Source organism: Dunckerocampus dactyliophorus, chromosome 3 (genome assembly GCF_027744805.1).
Source record: "Dunckerocampus dactyliophorus isolate RoL2022-P2 chromosome 3, RoL_Ddac_1.1, whole genome shotgun sequence".
Classification (NCBI taxonomy): domain Eukaryota; kingdom Metazoa; phylum Chordata; class Actinopteri; order Syngnathiformes; family Syngnathidae; genus Dunckerocampus; species Dunckerocampus dactyliophorus.
This window is the reverse complement of record NC_072821.1, coordinates 35997434-36023427: the sequence shown is the minus strand read 5'-3', so window position 1 is coordinate 36023427 and position 25994 is coordinate 35997434. Positions and strand designations below refer to the sequence as shown.

The window sequence follows — 25994 nt, the reverse complement described above, 5'->3', positions numbered from 1 at the left end:
TATAGCATGAAGACTACAAGATATCTGTGTAATTCATTCATTTACTTTTAAATGATGAATTGTATATATTAATTTTATATTTAAAAAATATAAAATATGCGGAAATTGTGTTTTAAACCATAAGTAAAATAATGAAATCATTCACACAAATTATTAATTATTAGGAAATTCCTATAAGATATGATAATAATAATATAATATAAAGTACTTCACAATTGACTGACGTAGTATGCCGCTGCGCTTATGCATTACGCACTTACCTAGGCGGAAAAAAGTAGTTCCGACAAATCGTGTATCATTCAGAAGATCTGAAAAATTGAGTTACTTTTCACTGGGTTCCTGTTAATAATATACATTTCCTCAAATTACTAAAATAATAAATATGGATATTGTGATTTGAGACTAGATCTTGGAGCATAAAGATCTTAGTATCCATCCGCACATCCGACTACCGGAAGTAGTCGACGAGGATATGAAAACGGTTAGCAGGAATCGTCGTCTTACAAGCCTGTTCAGCATTACTGTATTTTTTACGTTTGTACTTTTTTTCCAACACATTACAAACTACACATTATTAATTCTTCATGTCAAGACAAACTCGTCTCTGGTGAACGTTGAAGCTTCTCGAGCTAGCTTAGCTTGCTAGCTGCCATCAAGGAGACCCGGAAGTTATCGAGGCATCGCTAAACAGCGATCAATTGTGAGTGTAAAGTGTTGTGATTGTGTGAAAATGTGCAAAATGCTGGTAGCTTGGTGAATCAGCGACGAATATTTTCAAAAAGTGAAAAAGAGCTGGTTGGGTACAGAAGTGACGGAAGTTGAGGAATGGCAGGCTATTAGAAGGAGACGAGAGGATATAACTGGCAAGATAAGTGTACAAGTTGAGAAAGATGCTATATGCAGACACAGTAAGGAAAGTGAGAATGAGATGCAAAGAATATCCATCCATTTTCTATACCACTTGGCTTCACTGGGGTCGCGGGTCTGCTGAAGCCTATCCCAGCTGTCTTTGGGCGAGAGGCGGAGTACACCCTGGACTATCCCCCTTATCATAATAGCAGAAATTGGTAGGGCCACTCAAGACAAACCGTTCCAAGGTGAGTTATAAGGCAAAGTGTGGCTCAAATAGACCCCCATGACGAGTGATATACATGGACTAAGGTTCCGCCCGCTTCTGGAGGTGGGCAAGCGTCTGATGGCCGGGCCCCATGGGGTAACATGGGTCTCCCCCTTCAATGAGCTCACCATCCATTGGAGGGGTCGGGGTGCAGATTGAGTTGGTTGGCAGCCCAAAGCAGGGACCTTGGTGGTGCGATCCGAGGCTACAGAAGCTAGCTCTTGGTACGTGGAATATCACCGGGGAAAGAGCCTGAGCGGGTGCATGAGGTGAAGTTCCAGCTAGATATAGTTGGACTCACCTGGACGCACAGCAACAGTTCAGGAACCAGTCGTCTCGAGAAAGACTGGAAGATACTGCCCCAAGTGGAGGAGTTTAAGTACCGTGTGGTCTTGTTCACAAGTGAGGGAAGAGTGGAACGTGAGATCGACAGGCGGATTGGATCTACGGTGCTGCGGACTCTACATCGGTCTCTTATGGTGAAGAGGGAGCTGAGCCGAAAGGCAAAGCTCTCAATTTACTGAGGTATGTAGATAAAATCTGTTTCATATCTATAAGTAAGGTACAATCCCTTTCCAGTTTTGTTAATTTCAATTTGTTTATCTTTTTGTTCAAGTGTTTTGCACTTCTCAGCGCAAGCACTAGCTCACTCTTCCCTCTCCAAACCCTCTTGCATCGTGTGACGTGCACCTCCGAATGAATCTAACCTTGTTTCACTGTGACTGGTCAGCTTTTAGTACATTATTTCCTGTGTGTATACGGCTTGTTAATAGGGCACACAGCTCGCCTTAATGTACGCCTTTTCCCCTGGTTTCAGCTAAACAGGTGTTGTTGAAATGTGAATGTGAAATTATGTAAGTAAAGCGCATTGGATGATGGTGTGGGGAGGCATATTTTTGGAGGGCTTAATGTATCAGCTGCAGGGACACTGATGAGATCCTCAGAGACATTGTCAGAACATATGCTGGTGCAGGACAATGCCTCATGTGACGGAGCAAAGCTGGACCTTGCTAAAGCATGTGTTTGTCTTGCAGACGTCGCTGAAGAAGATCTTCCCCCTGAGCAGCAGGAGTGGAGCTTCAGCATGGAGCTGGAGGAGCCCCAGCTCCCTCTCATTAAAAAGAAAGAGGAGGAGCAACAGCCCCGGCACATTAAAGAGGACAACGAGGAGCCCCAGCCTCCCCACGTTAAAGAGGAAGATGAGGAGCACAGCATCAGCCAAGATGGAGAAAATCTTCAGTTCCCAGTCATTCATGTTGTTGTGAAGAGTGTAGATGATGAAGACAAAGGTGAAAGTGAGGAGAAGAGAGAGGTGGAGCCTCCAAGCAGCAGCTCAACTCAACACATGACAACAGAAGCTGATGGAGACCACTGTGGGGGATCACAAGCAGACAACTTCTTAGCTCCACTATCAGATAGTGACGACACAACGTCACACTCTCCTGACACTGATGATGAAGACTGTAAAGCTGATATGACATGTCACACTGACAACACACGCTTGAAATGCTCTCACTGTGACAAAACCTTTAATTACCGTACTAATCTGAAAAGACACATGAGACTACACACAAGAGAAAAGCCATTCATGTGCTCAGTTTGTGGTAAAAGATTCTCTCAGAAGGCACATTTGACAACACACACAAGAATACACACTGGAGAGAAACCTTTTTCCTGTTCAGTGTGTGGTATAAGTTTTGTACGAAATCAAGATCTGAAAACACACATGAGAACACACACTGGAGAAAAACCATATTCCTGCTCAGTGTGTGGCAAAGGTTTTCTACGAAATCAACATTTAACAGTACACACGAGAATACACACTGGAGAAAAACCATATTCCTGCTCAAGCTGCAGCAAAAGCTTTTATGACCGAACAGCACTTGTAGTACACATGAGAATACACACTGGAGAAAAACCATATGCCTGTTCAGTCTGCAGCAAAAGCTTTTCTCAACGAAAAGCACTTGTAACGCACATGAGAACACATACTGGTGAGAAAGTGTTGAGTTGCAGTGTGTGTGATGAAAGATTCTCTTATAAGTACCAGCTTAACAATCACAAGTGTGCTGGTGAGAACAGCAGCAGTAAATGAAACTGCACGACTTGAAATAAACTGTCAAGACTTTGTTAAAGGTACTGTCTTTTTTTTGGCTCCAAATTATATATTTTTTTAAACCAAAAAATATAAGGAGAACACCAGGGGATAACAGATGTTACCAGTAGTGGTTTTAAATCACAGATTGAAGAAATAAAGATCTGTATTTGTCACAATTTGAAGTTGAACTTCAAATCCAATGATTGGCGTGTGTGGCTTTCACGCACCGCTGCCTGGTATCCATGTACATGCACAAAGCAGTTTTGGAGGAGCGGCTAAGAGCTTGGAGCCATTCTGTGGTTATGATAAACTATACATGGAATTATCGCGCTGGGCGTAGCTTGCAATGTCAGAGCAGGAAGTGGGCGGGATATAACACTTTGCAACACCTTTGAAAGTTAGATCCCTGCACGGAGTACCTAACCAAGGCTGACAGAATCTTTAACTCAGACTTTTTAACAACATCGCCGCATATGTGTGACGTCATTGTTGTGTGAGTAACACAATTTTGTTAATATGTTTCTACCATTTAAATGCAATAAAAAATAAAAACTGTTTTTGTCACTTTTATTTCATTAATTAAACTTCAGCCAAGAAGAGAGGCTCAAAAGACGTTCTGTTTTTTTCCTTTGGCCTCGTTAAACCAGTCTGTTTTCCTTTGAGCTGATGTGTTTTCCTGCTCTTGTCCGCTTTCTTCTGTCTGTCTACTGCTGCTTTTAGTTTACACCGAAACGATATTATTATTATGGATATATCCATTGTTCATTTGTGTTTGAACAACAACTCTTTCACCACGCACTTTATACCTCAAGGGTGTAATGACACCTTCTTTCCCGAGGGGGCGTTATTGTACTGGTTGTGGCTTACCGGAAGTAGTATACAAGGAAAGGGCAGTTAGCAGTAATTTTCGTCTTTAAGTCCGCGTTAATTCCTGCATTTCTACGTTTGTTTTTTATAACCCATAGCAAGTTACTCGTTCTTCGTATCAGAACAAGCTCGTTTCTGTGAACTTTGAAGCTTGTCGGGCTAGCTTAGCTTGCTAGCTGCCAACAAAGCGACATCGGAAGTGATCAACACATCGCTAAGCAGAGCTCGAGTGTGAGTGTAAAGTGTTGTGATTGTGTGAAAATGTGTAAAGTACAAATGCTGAGAGCGTTGGTGAATCAGCGACTAACTGTGGCTGTTGAAGAAATGTTTGTAGTGTTGGAAAGAACGATAGCAGAGTACGAGGAGGAACTTTCTCGAACAAAAGAGGAGAACGAGCGACAACGTCAACTACTGGACGCTGTTTTCAAGAAACATCAAGTTGTGTTACACAGAGCAGGTTTGTTTCATTCTTACTCTCAAATGTGTACTAACTCTATATTTGATCATTAACATGAAAAGACTTGCAAGACTTTATTTTGTCAGTCTGCTCTGTGTAAAAGGGGCACAGCTCTGGAACTCCCTATCAACTCATTTAAAATGCGAGACCAACAGTAATGGTTTTAACAAAAGACTTAAACAATGGCTAAAATCAAAACAACAGTGTTCACATGAATAGTTTTAACTGGTTGGGTGCTGGTTGATGGCTAAAAGAAGGGGGGATTACACTTAATGTATGTATTCTCAGGGTATTCAGGTTGCCTTTAGAAGACTTTTTGCCTCTCATCCGAGAGCAGGCTTCATCAAGTTCATGCCCAAAGACTAGGTGGGACAAACACCACTCAGACTAGATAGGACGGCTCTAGTCTAGTTCATGCTCACTGTGTGTGTCCCACCGAGTCTTTGGGCATGAACTGATGTAACCTCGGATGAGAGGCGAAACATCTTCTAAGACAACCTGAACAGTCCAGTTGCGATTCATTGAATTCCCTGAGAATAAAATGACCTTTGAGATGTCCGAGATGTGCCTGGACCAAAGAAGCTTGCTGTCAATGGTGATGCCAAGAATACTGAGCTTTTTATCCACTGCAAGTTTTGTACTTCCAAAGTACAAGTCAGGAATTGTTGGCATCTTTTTCCTTGACAGCATCAAAGCCTTGCATTTGGTGGATTCAAAGGTAACCTTCTAATTGGCCACCCACACTCTCATCTTCTCCAGATCTCTGTTTAGACAGGCTAAACTAATTGTGCTCAACATAAAGGTATAGCTGGTTTTTGCATTTCCTCACAATGTCATAGATGAAGACAGTATTGGAGAAGAGGAGAAGCACAGAATCAGCCAGGAGGGAGACCATCTTGAAGGACTGGAGCAGTTTCCAGTGATTGGTGTCCCTTTGAAGAGTGAAGATGATGAAGACAAAGATGAAAGTGAGGAGAAGAGAGAGGTGGAGCCTCCAAGCAGCAGCTCAACTCAACACATGACAACAGAAGCTGATGGAGACCACTGTGGAGGATCACAAGCAGACAACCTCTTAGCTCCACTATCAGATAGTGACGACACAACGTCACACTCTCCTGACACTGATGATGAAGACTCTAAAGCTGATATGACATGTCACACTGACAACACACACTTTAAATGCTCTCACTGTGACAAAACATATAAACAACACCGTATGCTAAATAGATACGTGATGAGTCACACAGGAGATAAACCACTCACGTGTTCAGTTTGTGATAAAAGATTCTCTCGGAAGAGATATTTGACAGAACATACTAGTCAACACACTGGAGAGAAACCTTTTTCCTGTTCAGTGTGTAGTAAAGGTTTTGTACGAAATCAACATTTGAAAACACACATGACAAAACACACCGGAGAAAAAACGTATTCATGTTCAGTATGTGGTGAAGGTTTTCGACAAAATCATCATTTGACAATACACACGAGAACACACACTGGAGAAAAACCATATTCCTGCTCAAGCTGCAACAAAAGCTTTTCTCAACGAATAGCACTTGTAGTACACATGAGAACACACACCAGTGAGAAAGTGTTTAGTTGCAGTGTGTGTGATGAAAGATTCCGTAATAAGCACCAGCTTAACAACCACAAGTGTGCTGGTGAGAACAGCAGCAGTAAATGAAGCTGCACGACCTTAAATAAACTGTCAAGATATTGCTAACTTTGACTCGCTAACAGCATCACCATGTGACATCATTGTGTGGAACACAATCTTGTTTTTATTTGTTTCTACTATGTAAGTGTAATACAAATAAAAAACAGTTTTATTTCATCCAATTGCAAATTTCAGACAAGAAGAGAGGCAGAAAAGCTGTTGTTGTAGCCCTTAGCCTGGTTAGCAAGCCAGTCTGTTAGAATTTAGCATCTTTTCCCTCTTAGCTGGTGTGTTTTCCTGCTCTTGTCCGCTTTCCTCTGTCTGTCTACCCCTGCTTTTAGTTTACTGTACATTGAATGGTTGTTGTCCATTGTTCATTTGTGTTGACCTCACTTTTTTCACCTTTTTTATGCCGAGAAAGGCAGCAAGGGGTGGTGGTGCTGTCTAAATGCAGGAAGTCTGCAAATTCAGCAATTTTTACTTAGGGAAATGTTAAAAACGATTGGAATCATACAAATATTAAATATTAATAGAATTTGTGATTAAATTATTTAATTTAAAATATATTTATAACTTGACTAATTTCAAAATGAATTCAATTAACACTTTTAAATTACAAATTTATAAAAAAAAACTAATGAATTTAATTAACATTTCTAATTTACACAAAACACATCAAAAATAACTTTTATTAATGAAATCAACATTTTTAATTGACACAAATTCAGTAAAAAAAAAAACAACAAATTTAACATTTTTTATTTACACAAATTAATTTTCAATTAATTTACAATGTTTTTTAATGAAATTAATTACAATTCTTAATTTACACAAATTTTCAAAAAATAAGGTATAATGTGTACCAACATACAGTACATGTCGACAGGACTACTTATTTGCGGTTGTTGGGGGGGGGACATAATTACGGCATTGTCTGTTGTTGGTGTGGAATGGTTCATTTGTTTTGGATGTTCTGAAGAAGTTACGTGAAGAAACCACAACATTTTACTTCCAGGCTATCCCGGCATTCAAACCAGAGTTGTAATAGATGCCAAATAGCCCAAAACTTCAAAACTGCTGCCGCGCATCCTTTCAGTTTCTTCCCACGGGAAGTTTTTTGTCAGAATTAGCGTTGTCGCATTTGCGTGTAATTGCAATGGATGCTGCAGGAAAGCAAAATGATGTTGTGGGAGACAAAAAAACATGACAAGCACAGCTAATATATTTATTCTGTTGCTTCTTTTTGTTGTTTTTTTTAATGTCGCAAACAAGATGGAGCTGCCTGTGAGTGCTTCCAGATGGGGGGAGGGGCCTACAGCAGCACCAGCTGCTCGTTGAGAAGATACGTGCGTTCATGTCAGAAACTCTTAGAAATCCCACAATTTTGACATGTTTATGTTTTTGTTTCACCTATAAGGTCTTTCCTCAAACGTTAAGATTGCACACTTTGTTGAGCAGTCCTCGAACGCACCACAGTTATGTGCTATGAGAGGCAAAAGTGAAACCTAATACATAACTTTCTCCCATGTTGCGCCTCTTGCAGCACGTACTTCTCTCCTCTCCTTCCATAAACGTCGATGCTTTCTTGTTTGAATCACTCACGTCAGACTGAAAACTGACTGAAAGTTTTATTTGGTAGAAATGAATTAGTTACATGCTTGTCACGTGGTCCAAATCCTTCACCATGATTTGGAGCGACAACAATCGTAAAAATAAGACATTGTTAAATTTGGTGAAAGTGTTGAGTTGAAAGTGCCCTTTTCCTGTTCGTATATTCAATTCTTTATTAGTCATTTTTAAAAAAGCGACAGGCCGAAGTGGTCTGACATCACGTGAAATTAGTCTATTGCAATCTGTTGATGTCATGTACACACAAAAAGCATTAAAATAGTTCAAACCTACTATAATAACATATTTCTGCTGCCGTTCTCACCAGCACACTTGTGATTGTTAAGCTGGTACTTATAAGAGAATCTTTCACCACACACACTGCAACTAAACACTTTCTCACCAGTGTGTCTTCTCATGTGTTTTTTCAAACACTGCTTGTTCACCAGACCCATACCACAGCTTGGACAGGAAAAAGGTTTCTCTCCAGTGTGTGTTCTTGTGTGTACTGTCAAATTTGCCTTTTGAGAGAATCTTTTACCACAAACTGAGCACATGAATGGTTTCTCTCCAGTGTGGGTTTTCATGTGTATTTTCAAAGTTGAATTCAGAGAAAATCTTTTCCCACAAATTGAACAGGGAAACGGTTTCTCTCCAGTGTGTACTGCGGCGTGTACGGTCAAATCTCGTTTTTGTACAAACATTATACCACACACTGAACAGATAAAAGGTTTCTCTTCAGTGTGTATCCTTGTGTGTACTTTCAAATTTGACTTTTTGGAGAAACTTTTCCCACAAAGTGAGCATTTGAATGGTTTCTCTCCCGTGTGCAATTTCAAATGACTTTTCAAATAACGATAGTGATTCAAAGTTTTGTCACAGTGAGAGCATTTAAAGCGTGTGTTGTCAGTGTGACATGTCGTATCAGCTTTAGAGTCTTCATCATCAGTGTCAGGAGAGTGTGACGTTGTGTCGTCACTATCTGATAGTGGAGCTAAGAGGTTGTCTGCTTGTGATCCTCCACAGTGGTCTCCATCAGCTTCTGTTGTCATGTGTTGAGTTGATCTGCTGCTTGGAGGCGCCACCTCTCTTTTACCTTCATCTTCATCATTTTGACTCTTCACAGGGACACCAATCACCAGGAACTCCCCCAGTCCTTTAAGATGCTCTTGCTCCTGACTGATGCTGTGATCCTCCTCTTCCTCTTTAATGTGCAGGAGCTGGGGCTCCTCCGTTTCCTCTTTAATGTGAGGGGACTGTGATTCCTCCTGCTCCACCCTGAAGCGCCACTCCTCCTGAAGATGTTCTTCACTGATTTCTGCAGGACACCAGAAGACAAGCACATGCTTTAGAAAAGTCAAGCTTTGCTCGGTCACTGGAAGTACCCACCAGATCTTGGAGAGTTGTCAAGAAACCAGCTGGCTTTAGAACATAAGTGTATCAACTAAAATGCTCCAGATGCTGTAGCTTTGGACAATCAATGTTATTTTATTTATAATGAAAGGAAAATACGTACGACTTTGTTAAACATTTAATTTAATTGGTTTGAGCTGGAATAAATCTTCAAAGGGAGGACATATAATGTCATAGTAGTGACGTAAAGTGACGTACAGTGGAGTGAAGCTGCTAAGGTTAGGCAGCATGAAGAGTAGGTTGACAATATACACAGTAGAGGAAACACATCTTTATTGGAAAAAACAACAACAGCCTTTATGCAACACGTTGCCGTAACATAAGGTTTGATTTTTTGGGGGGAGGTGCAACGTCACGCAAGGCAAGATGGTTTGAAGGGAGAGGCGGTACAGTGGTGCATACGGTACGGACTACAATGATTTTCTTTTTAGAAATGTTTGGAAATGAATCCAATTACTGGCTTATTCAGAGGCGAGGGTCGTATCCAGCTTGTGGGCTGCTCGTTGCCCTTGTCTGGGCTAAAATAAGGCATCAAGAGGTCCAGGTCCGTAGGGAAGCGCTACAGTGAGCATTTTGGTCAAATAAGAGGCTTCTGTTTTGCTTAATTTAGATTTAGAAAGCTCACATTGCCTCAGGGGTATTTAAAAGTGCTTTTCATGGGATGTCCCTTTTCCTTTTACTGTTAAAAATGCTATGAATGTTTTTTCTTTGTCTATTTTTCACTCCACTTACCTCTTTACATTTCATTCTAACTTCATCTGCTTTCCTTACTACTGCCTCTGCATATGACTTTTTTTTCAAGCTGTTCACTTAGCTTGTCTCCTCTCCTCGAGTTCCTTCTTCTAACAGCCTGCCATTCTTCTTCTTTCACTTCCATACCGCAACTATCTTACGTTCACTTTTTCACAAAACTCCCCCATTCAGTAAAGTTGCCTTTTTATGTTAATGATCAAATATGAAGTTAGTAAACATGTGAGAGTAAGAATGAAACCAACCTGCTCTGTGTAACACAACTTGATGTTTCCTGAAAACAGCGTTCAGTAGTTGACGTTGTCGCTCGTTCTCCTCTTTTGTTCGAGAAAGTTCCTCCTCGTACTCTGCTATCGTTCTTTCCAACACTACAAATATTTCTTCAACAGCCGCAGTTAGTCGCTGATTCACCAACGCTCTCAGCATTTGTACTTTACACATTTTCACACAATCTAAACATTTTAGACTCACACTTGATCTCTCCGGAGCAATGTGTTGGCCACTTCCGCGTCTCTTTGTTAGCAGCTAGCATGAGGAACTTAAAATTAGTAGAGCTTTTCTTAACAGTAATTGACAATCCTCGCCAAAAATATGTAGCGACGAGAGAAGAAACGCGGCAAGAATCTCGTTGTCTTGCTAAACATTTCCTTGCACACTCTCTTACAGCAGTAGCCCAAAATGTAGAGCGACGCATGCGCAGTATGTGTAGCTAACTTTAAGGTCTCTTTGTTAGCAGCGCAGCCTTTGCTAGCCTGAGAGGAATTATCCTTTACAAAGGATTGATCTGTTGAGTATTATTATTTTACATGATATAAATGTGTACAAAATAAAAGACAAAAAATGTGATGAACGCAATCACAGGGGATAATAAATAGCATCTTGCTGATGCTTCCACTGTCCTTTTAGTTACTTCCGGCAGGCGAGACACAGCTTGTAAATTCTAGCATTACTGCCTCCCTCAGGTGAGGAGGTGTCATTACATGCTATACCTATCTCTTGGGAACTTTCAGGAAATGTAGGATTAATGTAGGACATTTCACCATTTCAGCTTTTCCTTGCTAGATTACCTTTTTCTCTTTTTTTCCATTGTTTCTGTTTTTGGGGGGTGGGGGGTTAATTAAATGTCTACAATGTGCCACGAGCCAATAAAAAACAAGAAGTTACTGGTTGCAAATGGCCCCTGGGCCGCACTTTGGGCACCCCTGGTCTGGGTCTGCTCTCCACTCTGATTCTGCGGCCCCTGCTTGAAGCCCAGGTATATTCATATAAATGTCATTTGAACTTCATACATAATACAAATAACGTATATTTTATCAATATTTTTTTATTATATCCTTTATGTAAACAGGTAAACCTCATTGAGATTTTTTTAAAAACTGATGAAGACAACAGCATAACACAAAGATCGAGACAAGTCATTTTCAGCCCACAGTGTACATTACATCAAGTTACAACAGTTTAAAAACGATTACATTCAAACTCATTGATTTCCCATTGCTTTAAAAATAGATTTCAATTCTCCTGAAGTAAGAAGTTCACATACTGTAAATCAAACTGGAATGCTGTCTCTGGTCTGACTCTAGGAACCACCATCAGGGTGTTGTCCTGATAACGCACAGCATACAGTTAGTTTTCACGCATGTATATGCAGAGATATGATGCCAAGAGCCCAAGAACAGGTTTTTAAATTAAAACGGGCCAGAGAGTGACCAGTGGTGGCCACGACCACCATTGGTCACTTGTGTGAGACTCCTTTGTGACCTTTTGTCAACTGTCTCCTTCCGCAGAATAAATACCCAAAAAGAAATATTCAAGAGTTTTATTGTCATATGAACAGTAAAACAGGTGGTTCTGCTATGCAATGAAATTCTTGTTCTGTTCATTCTCCCAGAAAAAGAAAGAAAGAAAAACACAAGAAAAAGAATAAGAACATAAGAAACATACTGTATATACAAATAAATTAAGCAACAACAACAGCAGAGACATCAATACAAATAAATCAATCAATAAATAAATAAATAATAAAGTGCTATGAGTGTGTGCGTGTGTTGCGTGCGGCGTGTGTGAGTGCTTCGTTGAGAAGCCTGATGGCCTGTGGGTAAAAGCTGTTTGCCAGCCTTGTGGTCCTGGACTTCAAACTCCTGTAGCGTCTGCCTGACGGTAGGAGTGTGAATAATGAGTGTTGTGGATGTGTGCTGTCCTTGATGAGGTTGTGTGTTCTGCGTAGGACTCTAGATTTATAAATGTCTTGCAGTGAGGGGAGGGCTGCCCCAACAATGTTCTGTGAGGTCTTGATCACCCGCTGGAGTGCCTTCCTATCACGTGTTGTACAGTTACCGTACCAAACAGTGATGGAGGCGGTAAGGACACTTTCTATAGTGCATCTGTAGAAGCAACTAAGGATTTTGGTGGACATGCCAAATTTCCTCAGTCTTCTCAGGAAGTACAGTCTCCTTTGGGACTTCTTCATAATTTGTTGGGTGTTGTGAGACCAGGTGAGGTCCTCGCTGATGTGTGTGCCAAGGAACTTGAAGGTTTTCACCCTCTCCACCTCAGTCTCATCAATAAACAGGGGTCTATGCGGCTCCTTTTCCCTTGTTCTTGGGTCGATGATCATCTCTTTGGTCTTATCTGTATTGAGAAGGAGATTGTTATCACGACACCAAGCTGTGAGGTCCGCCACCTCTCTTCTGTATGATGTTTCAACACCACCAGTGATCAGTCCGATGACTGTAGTGTCATCCGCAAATTTAATGATGCTGGTGTTGTTCTGGGAGGCCACGCAATCATAGGTGAAGAGTGTGTAGAGGAGTGGACTCAGCACACACCCCTGTGGGGTCCCAGTGCTCACAATTCTTGAGCTGGATGTGCGATTGTGGACTCTGACTGACTGGGGCCTACCTGTTAGAAAGTTACACCCAGTTACAGAGGAAGGGTGACAGGCCAAGTGTGAGGAGCTTGTTTGTGAGTTTGTGGGGGCTGACTTTGTTAAATGCAGATCTGTCGTTGAGCAGTTTATTTCTTCTCTCCACAGGTGCTAACAGAAATTTTCCACCACAGCTGCATAAAAAACATTTCACACATTTAGACAAAGATTATTCATATAAAAGGAAAACAGCAACCCACCCACAACAGAACCCTGGGGCACCCCTTTAGTTACTGAAAGGAAAGAGGGAAACAGACCAGCAATGCGTACGAAGTTGTTTGTGAGAGGTAGTTAAAAAACAAGCCAATAGCAGCTCAATTTTATAATGCAAATTTAAGAAGGTAGCATGGACACCAGTGTCCTCGGCCTTACACAAGCCAATAAAAAGCACTGGACACAACTTTTTACAATAAAGAAACTCAATAATATCATTCACTAATTTAACTGCAATAATTACTGTACTGCCCAGTTTTCGGGTAGTTTTTTAAAATCAAATATCAAAAACTTCATTCATTTTTTCAGTTACAATTTTCTCAAGGACTTACCAGGATACATAACTTTGCTATTAGCCTGTAGTTACTAAGATCAGCAGAGTTCCTTCCTGTCAGCAAAGGTAGTAGATAGAAAAGTAGATTTCCACGCAGTGGGGATAACATTGTTTGAAGGACTATGCTTAAAAAGGTATGACAGTTATAAAATCTTTTGACGATTTAAGAAAAAAAAACATCTGGACCCGCAGAGTTGTCTGCTTCCTTTCAGCCTCAGTCACTGATCTGAAAAGAAATGAGGCAGTTGAGGAAGCCAATGGAGGGGGCAAAGACTGCCCATTTTCAATTCATGTTTTTGAGTTGAAATGCAATGTCTCATCTAAACAACCCGATGGATACCAAAAATGTTCACTGAAGCAATTCAGAATTTCTGATTGATCCGTAAGCGTATGTGAGTTTTTCACAGTGCGTGTTGGAATATTTCCGTAAGAAAATGTTATATTAACAAGAATGTGTTAGACACATGAGATACTGCATGTGGGGGCCATGTTGGAAAAGTCTTGAAAGTTTATTTAAAGTCGTGCAGCTTCATTTGCTGTTCTCACCAGCACACATGTGATTGTTAAGCTGGTTCTTATAAAACATTTCACCACATGCACAGCAACTCAACACTTTCCAGCCAGTGTGTTTTTTCATGTGTATTTTCAATTCAGCTTTTCGTGCAAAACCCATACCACACACTGAACAAGGATCTGGTTTTTCTCCAGTGTGCGTTCTCGCGTGTAAATACAAATGGTCTTTTCGTGCAAAACCCATACCACACACTAAACAGGAATGTGTTTTTTTCAAATGAGCTTTTCGCACAAAACCTTCACCACGCACTGAAAAGGTAAAAGCTTTCTCTCCATTGTGTATTCTTGTTGTGTTTTCAAATGTGACTGCTGACAGAATCTTTTACCACAAACAGAGCAGGTGAAAGGTTTCTCACCCGTCTTATCTCTCAAGTGTCTTTTCAGACTTCCCTTGTGAGCAAGAGTTTTGTCACAGTGAGAGCATTTAAAGTGTGTGTGGTCAGTGTGACATGTCATATCAGCTTTAGAGTCTTCATCATCAGTGTCAGGAGAGTGTGACGTTGTGTCGTCACTATCTGATAGTGGAGCTAAGAGGTTGTCTGCTTGTGATCCTCCACAGTGGTCTCCATCAGCTTCTGTTGTCATGTGTTGAGTTGAGCTGCTGCTTGGAGGCTCCACCTCTCTCTTCTCCTCACTTTCACCTTTGTCTTCATCATCTTCACTCTTCACAGGGACACCAATCACTGGGAACTCCTCCTGTCCTTCAAGATGCTCCCCCTCGTGACTGATGCTGTGATCCTCCTCGTCCTCCTTAATGTGGGGGGGCTGTGGCACCTTCTCGTCCTCTTGAATGTAGGGGTGCTGTGGCTCATCCTCTTCATTTTTAATGTAGGGGGACTGTGGCTCGTCCTCTTCATTTTTAATGTGGGGGGGCTGTGGTTCCTTCCCATTATCTGTAATGTGGGGGGGCTGCAAACAAACACTTGAGAAAAATCCAGCTTTTCCGTTGGCATTAAATGAACTGCCTTAAATCCTATTTCTTGTACCGGTAATAAAGAATGTGGCAAAGCCTATAGTCATGCCGCGAGTCATCTCTTAGTTTTGCTGCCATAGAACTAGACTGCCGGGGGTCTCCCTTTATATACTGAGCTTCCCTTTCACCTTCTCTGGCTAACTTTCCAGCTCTACAGTATATGTCAATCTGCTTGTAATAATACCATGGCTATTTCTATGGATACAGCTCGTTAGGTGTGCTGTTGTGTCATCACCATCCATGTAGTATGTTACTCATCTGTTTCTTTTTTTCCTCCCTGCTTCCAGAGGTGTGGCTGGCAGGGGCACCATTGCACCTTCACATTTATGTGGCACTCCCGGTCGCTCAAGATTCAAGATTCAAGAGTTTTATTGTCATATGCACAGTAAAACAGGTAGTTCTGCTATGCGATGAAATTCTCTGCGTCTGCGGACCACCCTGAGTTATGCCCCCAATGCTACGTGTGAGCCTTATTTATGTTGAATTTCTGTCATATTTTCCATTACAATACAGTACAGTAGTATGTTCACTACATTTGGTTATCAGAGTATAAAGGTGATTATAGGGGTGTTATTCCATGTCTACAGGGATCTAATAATGATAAAAAAGAACATATTTAGAAAGTCATGAACAGGTTTTCTATGCTCTAACTATGAAAATATTCCATTTAACATTAATTACTATATCGTGGAAGTGAATTTATCACGGTCGGGTCCCGAACCAATTAACTGCAATAAACGAGGGATTACTGAATGAATCATACTGTATACACACAGGAAGTATTGTACTACTTTCGAGTCATTTTCGCATTAAATAATCAAATATAAAGTCGGTATGCTATGTTTGTTTCAGACATGCGTAACAAGTTATATGAAGGAACATCATATGGTCACATTTGCAGAATTCAACATGTCTGAAAAGGAGTAGGAGGAAGCCGATATTTAACCCTACCCGATCCCCATTACTGGTAATTCATTCACACCTTCACATCTACTTGTTGACACTTACAATACTTCACTTTCAATTTCTCATTTACAGTTTTCCCCACTTACTGTATGAAAGGATGGTAAAAAAAAAAGTCAAGAAGCAAATAGGAGTTAAAATAATGACACTAAACCTTGTGCAGTCTTAGTTAGTCAACGTATAAATAAAAAAAAAGTAAATCAAGAACAGTTATTGGAGCTGGAACTAATCAATGTTACAACTATCTGCCCTCTGAATACAGTATATAATAAATACAGTATATATACACAGGAAATAATGTACTACTTCCACGTCCTTTTCGTGTTAATGATCATATTTAAAGTTAGTAAACATGTGAGAGTAAGAATGAAACAAACCTGCTCTATGCTGTATATCCATATTGTCGCCTTTTGATGGGGGTCCTGGTCTCCATGACCCTGTAGCCTTGTTTGTGTCTCCTGGGTGCCTCATTTTGTCACCCAGACCTCTTGTGGGTGCCCTGAACATGTCATGGGTCCTAATGGCACCTTTTAAAGTTTTCTTAAGTTTCACAATCCTTTGGTTGTTGTTGTTTTTTGGTTGTTGTAGTTGTCATCGCACGTGTTTAGAAGCTTTCTATTTGCTCATTAACACAGTACAACTGCTAGCTAGCATGAGGCGCTATCAGCAGCCACAGTGAGTGTTTTGTAGACTTTGTTGAGCTCTGTGATAAATGTCATGCCTGTCTGAGTAGGGGTCACACATTGGGATTTAATCATGTTTAATAACGTCAGAAGGAGAATATAATATGCGTGGGCGCATCACTAGTGCAGCACAGGCTGCACTAGTGATGCGCAATACCCCTGATTTCCTTTCCGATAGTGAGTAAAATTCAGACTGGTATTGGCGATACCCATACTTTTGTGCAAATACACATAATATGCTGGCAACACATTTTTCATTGGAGAGTTTTCTGGTATCTGGGGACTTAAAAGTGAAAGCATGTATTGTTCTGGAGTTTCTGTTCTCACTGAGCAGCAGGGGGTGCTGCTGAGAGGTAGTTTTCCTCCCTTACAGTGTTACTAAGGCTTAACAAGCAACATTATTTGTATGATGTATTATTCAGTATGTATATAATTAAACAATAACAATATAACAAAATAACCTGTGTGGTTAGGACCACAAATGGCATCATTCATCACCATTCCAAGTTGATTAAAAAAAATCGGGTTATTTTTTACAGAAATTTGATTTAAAAGTATTTTTTTTTATTATGTATATTTTTTTTATTATCTGGATAGTTAACTGGAAGTATTTACATAATGCTACATTTATTTCAGTAATGGCGTTGTTGTTTCATAGACTATAATCTAAATCATCATCGTCATTAATTCAACTAATCACCCAGAGAAAGAAATTAGCTATAAGGTATTTTGCGTGGGAGTCCCATACAATATACACTTTGTAAGTCTTGTCCAATGTCCTGTTTATTTACAACAACCAGTGTTATGAACCTACAACATTTTTATGACACATACCTGTCTTTGTTTTTGGGGAACTTGAAAAACGACACATTTGGTCTTTTGACCGTCTATTAGCGCAATTAATGGCTGAGCAGCGTTCCGAGGACATGTTTCCAATGCAATGTTTCTCGATTCTGCTCACCATCATGGCGGCCAAACCCGCGTAGGGCATAATACGGAAGTTGATGCAGAGTAGGCAGGCCCCTTGTTAACGCCACACTCCTTGACCAATAGATACTTTTCTTACTGAGGAGTTAAAACAGTGGATGAAGGCGGAAGTTAACAACGAAGCCGTCAGGCAAATGTCGAATGCGTCAAAGTGTCACAAAATGGAATCAAACAATCGAAAGAGTTGATAAAGGAGAGACACAGTGCCGCTACTGACGACATTTCTGAGGTGTTTTAAAGAACGATGGCGTCGGGGGATGAAGAACTTTCTCAAACAAGAGGGGAGGACGAAGGACAACAACTTGAGGTTTGCACGACTGACATTGCGCTACACATTCAAGGTATGTTTACATGTTGTATTTAATTCTTTAGCACAATTTCTATGGTTAGTTTAAGGAGTCAGTTTTTAAGCAGTACTGTAAAAATCTAATGCAAGATGGCGGCCAATGAATACTAGGGTGATCATATTTTCAAGAGCGAAAACCAGGGCACTCGGCCCGGCAATGGAATACTCAAATGGTACTTAAAGTTTAATCAAAGATGCCTTATAATACGACCCTTAGGATTCACTAGTCTTTGTCAAAATAAAATGTGTAAGACCGGCTCACGCTGTGTTAATTGGGGGAATTTCCCCCACAATGCAGACTCCCAGGTACAGTATGACGGTACTATCTATTGACCCTGGCAGAAAAGTGGTCTACAGAAATATGGTTCTCCTTTTTTTCTCGGAGTATCGTCCACGTCTTTATTGATACCACAAAATTTAACGTGCCAAACTAAAATACAGCTGTTTGTTACGTGCAAGATTGTATGATAACCAAGACAGTGTACGACGGGACCATTTGCGGCCCATGGCAGATTCTAAAAATATAATTTTAACAAGAACATTTTTTTAAAAACACACACAAGCATAGCAAAAATGGACAAATCTGCAGTAATTTTACAAAAATGAAGTCAAAATATTAAGAGAAAAAAGTTGTAATCTAACGAGAAAACGTAATTTTACGAGAATAATGCAGTAATATTGTGAGGAAAAATAGCATAATTTTAGTAGCATAAAGTTGGAATATAAAAGAAAAAAAAAGGCATTCTTTTTACGCTTTAAGCTGTAATATGAGAAACAAACAAAAGTTGTAATTTTTTCAACATTAGGTTGGGGAAACAAGTTATACTGTTACAAGAATAAAATTAAAATATAGGAATGAAGTCATAATTCTGAGAAACCAATTTACAAGAAGAAAGTTTAAATAGTTGGGGTGGGAAACACAACAGCAGAAATGAGAAAAAACAGTTTGAGAATGAAGTCAAAATATTCTGAGAAGTCACAATTTTATGAGAATAAACTCATAATATTATGAGGAAAAATAATTCCATTTTAGTAGTATAGAGTTGTAATAAAACGTTAAATTATGGGAATAAAGTCATAATATTACAAAAAGAAAATTTAAGAAGATTATTTAACAAGAACGTTGAAATATTTCGAATTTAAAAAATAAAAACAACAACAAAAATGGGGGGCGAGAGAAGTTTTTTTAGTCACAATTTTAAAAAGAAAAAACTCATAATATTATGAGGAAAAATAATGTCATTTTAGGAAGATAGAGATTAAATATTAAAGAAAAAAATAATTTTTTAAAAGATGTACTCTTATAATATAACTATTAAATTTTTGAAAATTAGGTTAGGGAAATAGTTATATTATGGAAATGAAGTCAAAATATTATGGGAATAAAGTCCTAATATTCCGAAAAGAAAATTTCCGAAGATTATTTAAGAAGAAAAATAGACCAATACCTTGCATGTGAGACATCACCTTGTTAAATATTTCACAAGAATTCCTACTTGTTCTGCAGACCTCCAACAGCTAACTGGTCATCAAGAAGAACCTCCTCCTCAGCCACATGGAGGGAGTTCCATTTTGAAGCGGCCCCCTTACGTCAAAGAGGAAAAGGAAGAGCCAGAGGCCGTACACGTAAAAGTGGAAGAAGGGGCGGCAGAGGCCCTCCACGTTAAAGAGGAAGAGGAAGAACTCTGGATCACTCAGGAGGAAGAGCGTCTTCTTGGGCAAGAGGAGGCTGATCTCACCAAGTTGCCGCTCACTATTGTCTCTGTGAAGGCTGAAGATCATGAAGACAGAACACCTGAATCCTCACAGCTTCATCACAGTCCAAGCGAGAAGGAGAAGAGCGGCAGCTCAACTCAACACATGACAACAGAAGCTGATGGAGACCACTGTGGAGGATCACAAGCAGACAACCTCTTAGCTCCACTATCAGATAGTGACGACACAACGTCACACTCTCCTGACACTGATGATGAAGACCCTAAAGCTGATATGACATGTCACACTGACAACACACGCTTTAAATGCTCTCACTGTGACAAAACCTTTAATGATCGTAGTAATATGAAAAGACACGTGAGACTGCACACAGGAGAAAAACCATTCAAGTGCTCAGTTTGTGATAAAAGATTCTCCCTAAAGACCAATTGGAAATTACATATGACAATACACACTGGAGATAAGCCCTTTTCCTGTTCAGTGTGTGGTAAAGGTTTTGTACGAAAACAAAATTTGACAATACACACAAGAATACACACTGGAGAGAAACCCTTTTCCTGTTCAGTGTGTGGTAGAAGTTTTGTACAAATTCAATGTTTGAAAACGCACATGACAGTACACACCGGAGAAAAAACATATTCCTGTTCAATCTGCAACAAAAGCTTTTGTGACCGAACAAACCTTTTACAACACATGAGAATACACACTGGAGAGAAACCGTATTCCTGTTCAACATGTGGTAAAACGTTCTCTCAAAAGCCAAACTTGCAAGCACACATAAGAATACACACTGGAGAGAAACCATATTCCTGTTCATTCTGCGACGAAAGCTTTTGTCACCGATCAACATTTGTAAGACACATGAGAAGACACACTGGAGAGAAAGTGCTGAGTTGCAGTGTGTGTGGTGAAAGATTCTCTTATAAGTACCAGCTTAATAATCACAAGTGTGCTGGTGAGAACAGCAGCAGTAGCTGCAGGAAGCTGCAGGACTTGAAGTAAACTGTCGAGACTTTGAGAACTTTGACCTTCTAACATCATCACACATAAAGTGTGACGTATGTGTAACCTAATCTTGTTGATATGCTTCTACCATTTAAATGTAATAAAAAATAAATAGGGGGGGAAATCTGTGACAGACTGTCAGTCTGTTTTATTTAATTAAATTACAAACTTGAGCCAAGAAGAGAGGCTGAAAAGCCGTTCAGTTCTTAGCCTTTACCCTGGTTAGCAAGCCAGTTGTTAGCGTTTAGCATAGTTTTCCTCTCAGCTGTTTTTTTTTTTTTTTTTTTCAGGGACAGTGCATATGAATAGGCATTTCTGTCAAAATGCCAGAATTAGCCAGAGGCTATTTTTTCATCTATTAGTCCCTAATCCTAATCCCATTTACTAAAAGTAAATAAAACATCGAATAATGACACAAACTTGTATACATGATACCAACAACAGCCGGACCGGGGAAAGTTGTCTGAGATTACTAAGATTAAATTTGATTCGATTACAGACACTTGTGACGTGATTTAAATGACAGTTTTGTGTCAATGATGACAACCACGATCTGCAGTCTTTCCCCTGAAACTTTTGGATTTAGTAAAGAACATTGCTACTATTTTAGATGTGTTTAAGTAATTATATAAATATGTAGCAAATACAAACCAAAAAACATGAACGCAATCATAAGGACTAATAAACACCGTCTTGCTGTCGCTTCCACTGTTATTTTATTTACTTCCGGCATACAAGACACCGCTAGTACATTCTAGCATTACTGCCTCCCTCAGGTGGGGAGGTGCCATTCTAGACCGATGTATTCTATACTAGAGCCAAGAGTGTAGCCGTTTTCAATTTGAGAAGACTTTAGAGACCTTAAGTATCAAATAATCAATTTTAGAGGCTAAAGATCCGGTATCTGAGGAATCGATATTTCAGTATCGTTCCGCACATCACTAAAGAAGGCGGAAGTTAAGAACGCAGAAGGCACGAGGCAAATGGCGAATGCGGCAAAGTGTAACAGAGTGGATTCAAACCATCGAAAGAGTTGATAAAGAAGAGACACATTGCCGCTACTGACGACATTTGTAAGGTGTCTGAAAGAACGATGGCGTCGGGTGAAGAACTTTCTCGAACAAGAGAGGAGAAGGAGCGGCAACAACTGGAGGCTTGCACGTCCGACATGGTGCCACACATTCGAGGTATGTTTACATGTTGTATTTTATCCCTTAACACTATTCCTCTGGTTAATTTAAAGAGTAGGTTTTAAGCAGTACTGTAAAAATTAAATGCAGGATGGCGGGCAATGGAGTGACCATATTATCATGACCGAAAACGAGGACACTTGGCCCGGCAATGAAATACTCAGATTATACTTGAAGTTTAATAAAAGATGCTGTGTAACACGACCCTTCGGGTTCGTTAGTTTTTCGCTAGTCTTCAAAATAAAATGTGTAAGCGTATCACTCGCGTGGTGTTTGGTTGGGAATTCCGCCCACAACGAAGACTCCCAGGTATAGTATGACTGGACTAACTTAACCCAGGCAGAGGGGTGGTCTACAGAAATATGGCACTCCTTTTTATTATTAAACTTACCTACTTAGTTAATTAAAAAAAGTAAATGTGATATGTAAATCTGTTTGAATGTTACTTTTTATCTGAGGAGTTGAATCAGAGCATCTGGACTTGCTTGATTTTCTTGAAGATGTTTCCCCTCGGCACTTGCATGTTACGTAGTGCGTAGCTTTTGTGCTCTCGGAGCAGGAAGAGGGCGCGATATAATGCTTGGAACACATTTGAATGTTACCACTCACATCTCGTACGTAGCAGACTACATTGGCACAGCGTACATCGTGTACAAAGCAGATGAAGAGGCTAACAGAACATCTATATTTTACATTCAAAAGTGGGGAGATTCTCCCATTCCTTCAAGTAACGCAACCTTCGTCCCTTAAAAACGATTTGATACGTTATTCTCTATCTTTTGGCGATATTAAATGTACTTTTTCCCCTTCCAATTCTCATTGCCTTTGGGACAAAATTCTATTCTGCACCCTGGCTCAGCACTCCCCTATAGCAATGCATAGTTTTACTCCTCTAGAAAGAGATTTTAATTTTAACTGCATATTCATCCCTTTTTTCCACTAAAATCCATGGTCATGATCCTTTACTTTTTTTTCTTACTTTCATACAATTCACTAAGCTCTTGTCTGTACAAAATCCATCCATCCATTTTCTATACCGCTTCATCCTCATTTGGGTCGCGGGGGCATGCTGGAGCCTATCCCAGCTGACTTCGGGCGACAGGCGGGGTGCACCCTGGACAAAATATGAATCATAAAAGAGAGTGACTTTGGACCAGTTTTAAAATCATTTAACATTTTGCTGATTTTTTTTGTTTGTGTTATGAAATACAAATAACCTCTTTTCTGAGATAGAAATATATTTTAACAAAAACCACAGGAATAATATGTAATATAATATGTAATAATATATAAACATTGTCTCCATATGGGGGTTCATTTTAAATTCGGGTAAACAAAAAAAAAACGTATTTTTTTATATTTGCAAGCAAGCGCAAATGATTTAGTAGTCTAGTCGCGCTTGTTTGTTTACATATCCCCCATGGCCCCCTATGTAAAGCCGTTATGACTCAGGTATGGTATGATATCGACAGAATTTTTAAAAATGATCATACCCGAGTCCTTATGACTAAGTTCAAGCACACCTGTTGAGGGAGGTTAGTCTGAAGACTAACCTTGCATTTAGTGTGAGTGGCTAACAAACTAACAACAGACAACTCACAAGTTCTCACATAAGTCATTGTCTGAGAAGTGTTTCTTGTGAGTGGTAAAATGGTGGCCGCGTGGCTTCACAAGTCATTGACCAATGGCCTATCCAGATTTATTAGTACAGATCAGTGATCTAAATAGCCTTAGCAGAACGATTTTCAACACATCAGTAAAACATTCGTAGATTGTAGCGATCTAATTTATCTTAATTATGTGTTGTGCAAAACTATGACAGGAACAACATCAAATTAAAAGCACTAAATGAATACAGACCCACCATCCACCAGTACGAGCCTGGACTTGATTTTCACAGTGGTGCGCCAACAAATACGCCCATTAGCAATCAACAAGGTCATCAAATCTAACCTTTATTCATTCCCACATAGTATCAGCATTTGGGAGCAAATATGAGTTGAAAGAAAAACCTGAAAAGTACAGTATAGTAGTCTATCTGTGCAGCGTGGGGGAAGATGCATTGCAAAGTTAGATGGTGCATTCAAGGACTGTCAAACAAAGTGGGACAAGTCGCTGCTTGCATTAAATATGCAAAAACTGTGGGATTTCTAACTGTATTTTTTTTTTTATAAAACAATGGCCAATATGTCCTGAAACCATAACCACAAGAGCCACGGCAGTATCCTTGGTACAAAAATAGACCAGTACATTTCTTTTGAGACATCACCTTGTTTAATATTTCACAAGAATTCCTACTTGTTCTGCAGACCTCCAACAGCTAACTGGTCATCAAGAAGAACCTCCTCCTCAGCCACATGGAGGGAGCTTCATTTTAAAGCACCCCGCCCACATTAAAGAAGAAGAAGAAGAGCCACAGGCCCTATACATTAAAGTGGAAAAGGGGGAGCCAGAGGCCCTCCACGTTAAAGAGGAAGAGGAAGAACTCTGGATCACTCAGGAGGAAGAGCGTCTTCTTGGACAAGAGGAGGCTGATCTCACCAAGTTGCCGCTCACTATTGTCTCTGTGAAGACTGAAGATCATGAAGACAAAACACCTGAGTCCTCACAGCTTCATCACAGTCCAAACGAGAAGGAGAAGAGAGAGGCGGAGCCTCCGAGCAGCAGCTCAACTCAACACATGACAACAGAAGCGGATGGAGACCACTGTGGAGGATCACAAGCAGACAACCTCTTAACTCCACTATCAGATAGTGACGACACAACGTCACACTCTCCTGACACTGATGATGAAGACTCTAAAGCTGATATGACATGTCACACTGACAACACACACTTTAAATGCTCTCATTGTGACAAAACCTTTAATGATCGTAGTAATATGAAAAGACACATGAGACTGCACACAGGAGAAAAACCATTCAAGTGCTCAGTTTGTGATAAAAGATTCTCCCTAAAGACCAATTGGAAATTACACATGACAATACACACTGGAGATAAGCCCTTTTCCTGTTCAGTGTGTGGTAAAGGTTTTGTACGAAAACAAAATTTGACAATACACACAAGAATACACACTGGAGAGAAACCCTTTTCCTGTTCAGTGTGCGGTAGAAGTTTTGTACAAATTCAATGTTTGAAAACGCACATGACAGTACACACTGGAGAAAAACCATATTCCTGTTCAATCTGCAACAAAAGCTTTTGTGACCGAACAAACCTTGTAGTACACATGAGAAGACACACTGGTGAGAAAGTGTTGAGTTGCAGTGTGTGTGGTGAAAGATTCTCTTATAAGTACCAGCTTAACAAACACAAGTGTGCTGGTGAGAACAGCAGCAGTAAATGAAGCTCCATGACTGGAAATAAACTGTCAGTACTTTGATATTTAAATGTAATAACAAATGGGGAAAGACAAGGTTTTATTTGTTTTATTTGATTAAATTACAAACTTGAGTCATGAAGAGCGGCTGAAAAGCCGTTCTGTTGTTAGCTGTTAGCCCGGTTAGCAAGGCAGTCTGTTAGCGTTTAGCATATATTTCCTCTCAGCTGGTTTGTTTTTCTCTTCTTGTCCACTTTCCTCTTTCAGTCTACCACAGCTTTTAGTTTACAGTGGATAGATTTCGTCCATTGTTGATTTGTGTTCACACCAACTCCTATTTCACCACACACTTTGTCGGTCAAGGGTGTAATGATACCTCCACACCTAAGGGAGACAGCAATGCACTACAATGTACTCGCTGTGTATTACCTGCAGTACTGAGGTTGTGTAATATTTATGAATTATATTTCTTTCAGTTGCTTTAGTAAAATGGCGTCCCTTAAAGCAGGCAAGGGACATTAGATGCCTGCGGAATTAGGAAGAGGGGCAATGATGTGCACACCAGTGGAGGTTTTATACATTTTTATTCATCAATAACAGTTTCTCAACATTTTTTGGCGATTCGTTTTTTTACACAAATCATCCAGCTCTTGTTTTCCGGTGGCTGATTAAAAGAGAATAAATGTCACCTGTCTTTATTTACACAATAAAGAAAAGTCAACATGACAAAACTGCGATTGTTCTCCTGTAATATTCTAACCACTTACCTTGCTGGGTGAAGCTCCGGTTTCCTCCTGAT

At 40.0% G+C, this 25994-nt stretch overlaps 5 protein-coding genes across 10 annotated transcripts; 4 read left to right on the top strand and 1 right to left on the bottom strand.

Annotated features, from left to right (window-relative positions):
* Positions 1–457: 457 nt before the first annotated feature.
* Positions 458–3595, top strand: LOC129179132 (zinc finger protein 239-like). Of its 4 annotated transcripts, none has more exons than XM_054771998.1 (3): positions 458–700; positions 1521–1642; positions 2152–3595. In XM_054771998.1, exon 3 carries the CDS (start codon positions 2202–2204, stop codon positions 3210–3212), a length of 1011 nt encoding a protein of 336 aa, XP_054627973.1. In that variant the 5' UTR covers positions 458–700; positions 1521–1642; positions 2152–2201; the 3' UTR covers positions 3213–3595. The 4 variants fall into 4 exon arrangements, with proteins under 4 accessions (XP_054627973.1, XP_054627972.1, XP_054627974.1 ...); XM_054771997.1 differs by having other exon boundaries at positions 458–1097; positions 1162–1642; XM_054771999.1 differs by lacking the exon at positions 1521–1642.
* Positions 3596–4088: 493 nt separating this feature from the next.
* On the top strand, positions 4089–10216 carry LOC129178287 (oocyte zinc finger protein XlCOF19-like). 3 transcript variants are annotated; one of them, XM_054770357.1, is made up of 3 exons: positions 4089–4539; positions 5379–5507; positions 9022–10216. In XM_054770357.1, the coding sequence occupies exons 1-3, from the start codon at positions 4344–4346 to the stop codon at positions 9048–9050; spliced, it is 354 nt and encodes a 117-aa protein (XP_054626332.1). In that variant the 5' UTR covers positions 4089–4343; the 3' UTR covers positions 9051–10216. The 3 variants fall into 3 exon arrangements, with proteins under 3 accessions (XP_054626332.1, XP_054626331.1, XP_054626329.1); XM_054770356.1 differs by lacking the exon at positions 9022–10216 and having other exon boundaries at positions 4089–4313; positions 4405–4539; positions 5379–6769; XM_054770354.1 differs by lacking the exon at positions 9022–10216 and having other exon boundaries at positions 5379–6769.
* LOC129178260 (zinc finger protein 37-like) lies at positions 7821–10641 on the bottom strand. Its single transcript, XM_054770300.1, has 2 exons — positions 10213–10641; positions 7821–9122 (listed from the first exon to the last, which is right to left on the bottom strand). Exons 1-2 carry the CDS (start codon positions 10406–10408, stop codon positions 8098–8100), a joined length of 1221 nt encoding a protein of 406 aa, XP_054626275.1. The 5' UTR covers positions 10409–10641; the 3' UTR covers positions 7821–8097.
* A 7061-nt stretch (positions 10642–17702) lies between these two features.
* Positions 17703–20800, top strand: LOC129178247 (zinc finger protein OZF-like). The gene is made up of 2 exons (XM_054770271.1): positions 17703–17960; positions 19473–20800. The coding sequence occupies exons 1-2, from the start codon at positions 17864–17866 to the stop codon at positions 20681–20683; spliced, it is 1308 nt and encodes a 435-aa protein (XP_054626246.1). The 5' UTR covers positions 17703–17863; the 3' UTR covers positions 20684–20800.
* A 742-nt stretch (positions 20801–21542) lies between these two features.
* Positions 21543–25906, top strand: LOC129178277 (zinc finger protein 892-like). Its single transcript, XM_054770340.1, has 2 exons — positions 21543–21873; positions 24186–25906. Exons 1-2 carry the CDS (start codon positions 21780–21782, stop codon positions 25220–25222), a joined length of 1131 nt encoding a protein of 376 aa, XP_054626315.1. The 5' UTR covers positions 21543–21779; the 3' UTR covers positions 25223–25906.
* Positions 25907–25994: the final 88 nt, after the last annotated feature.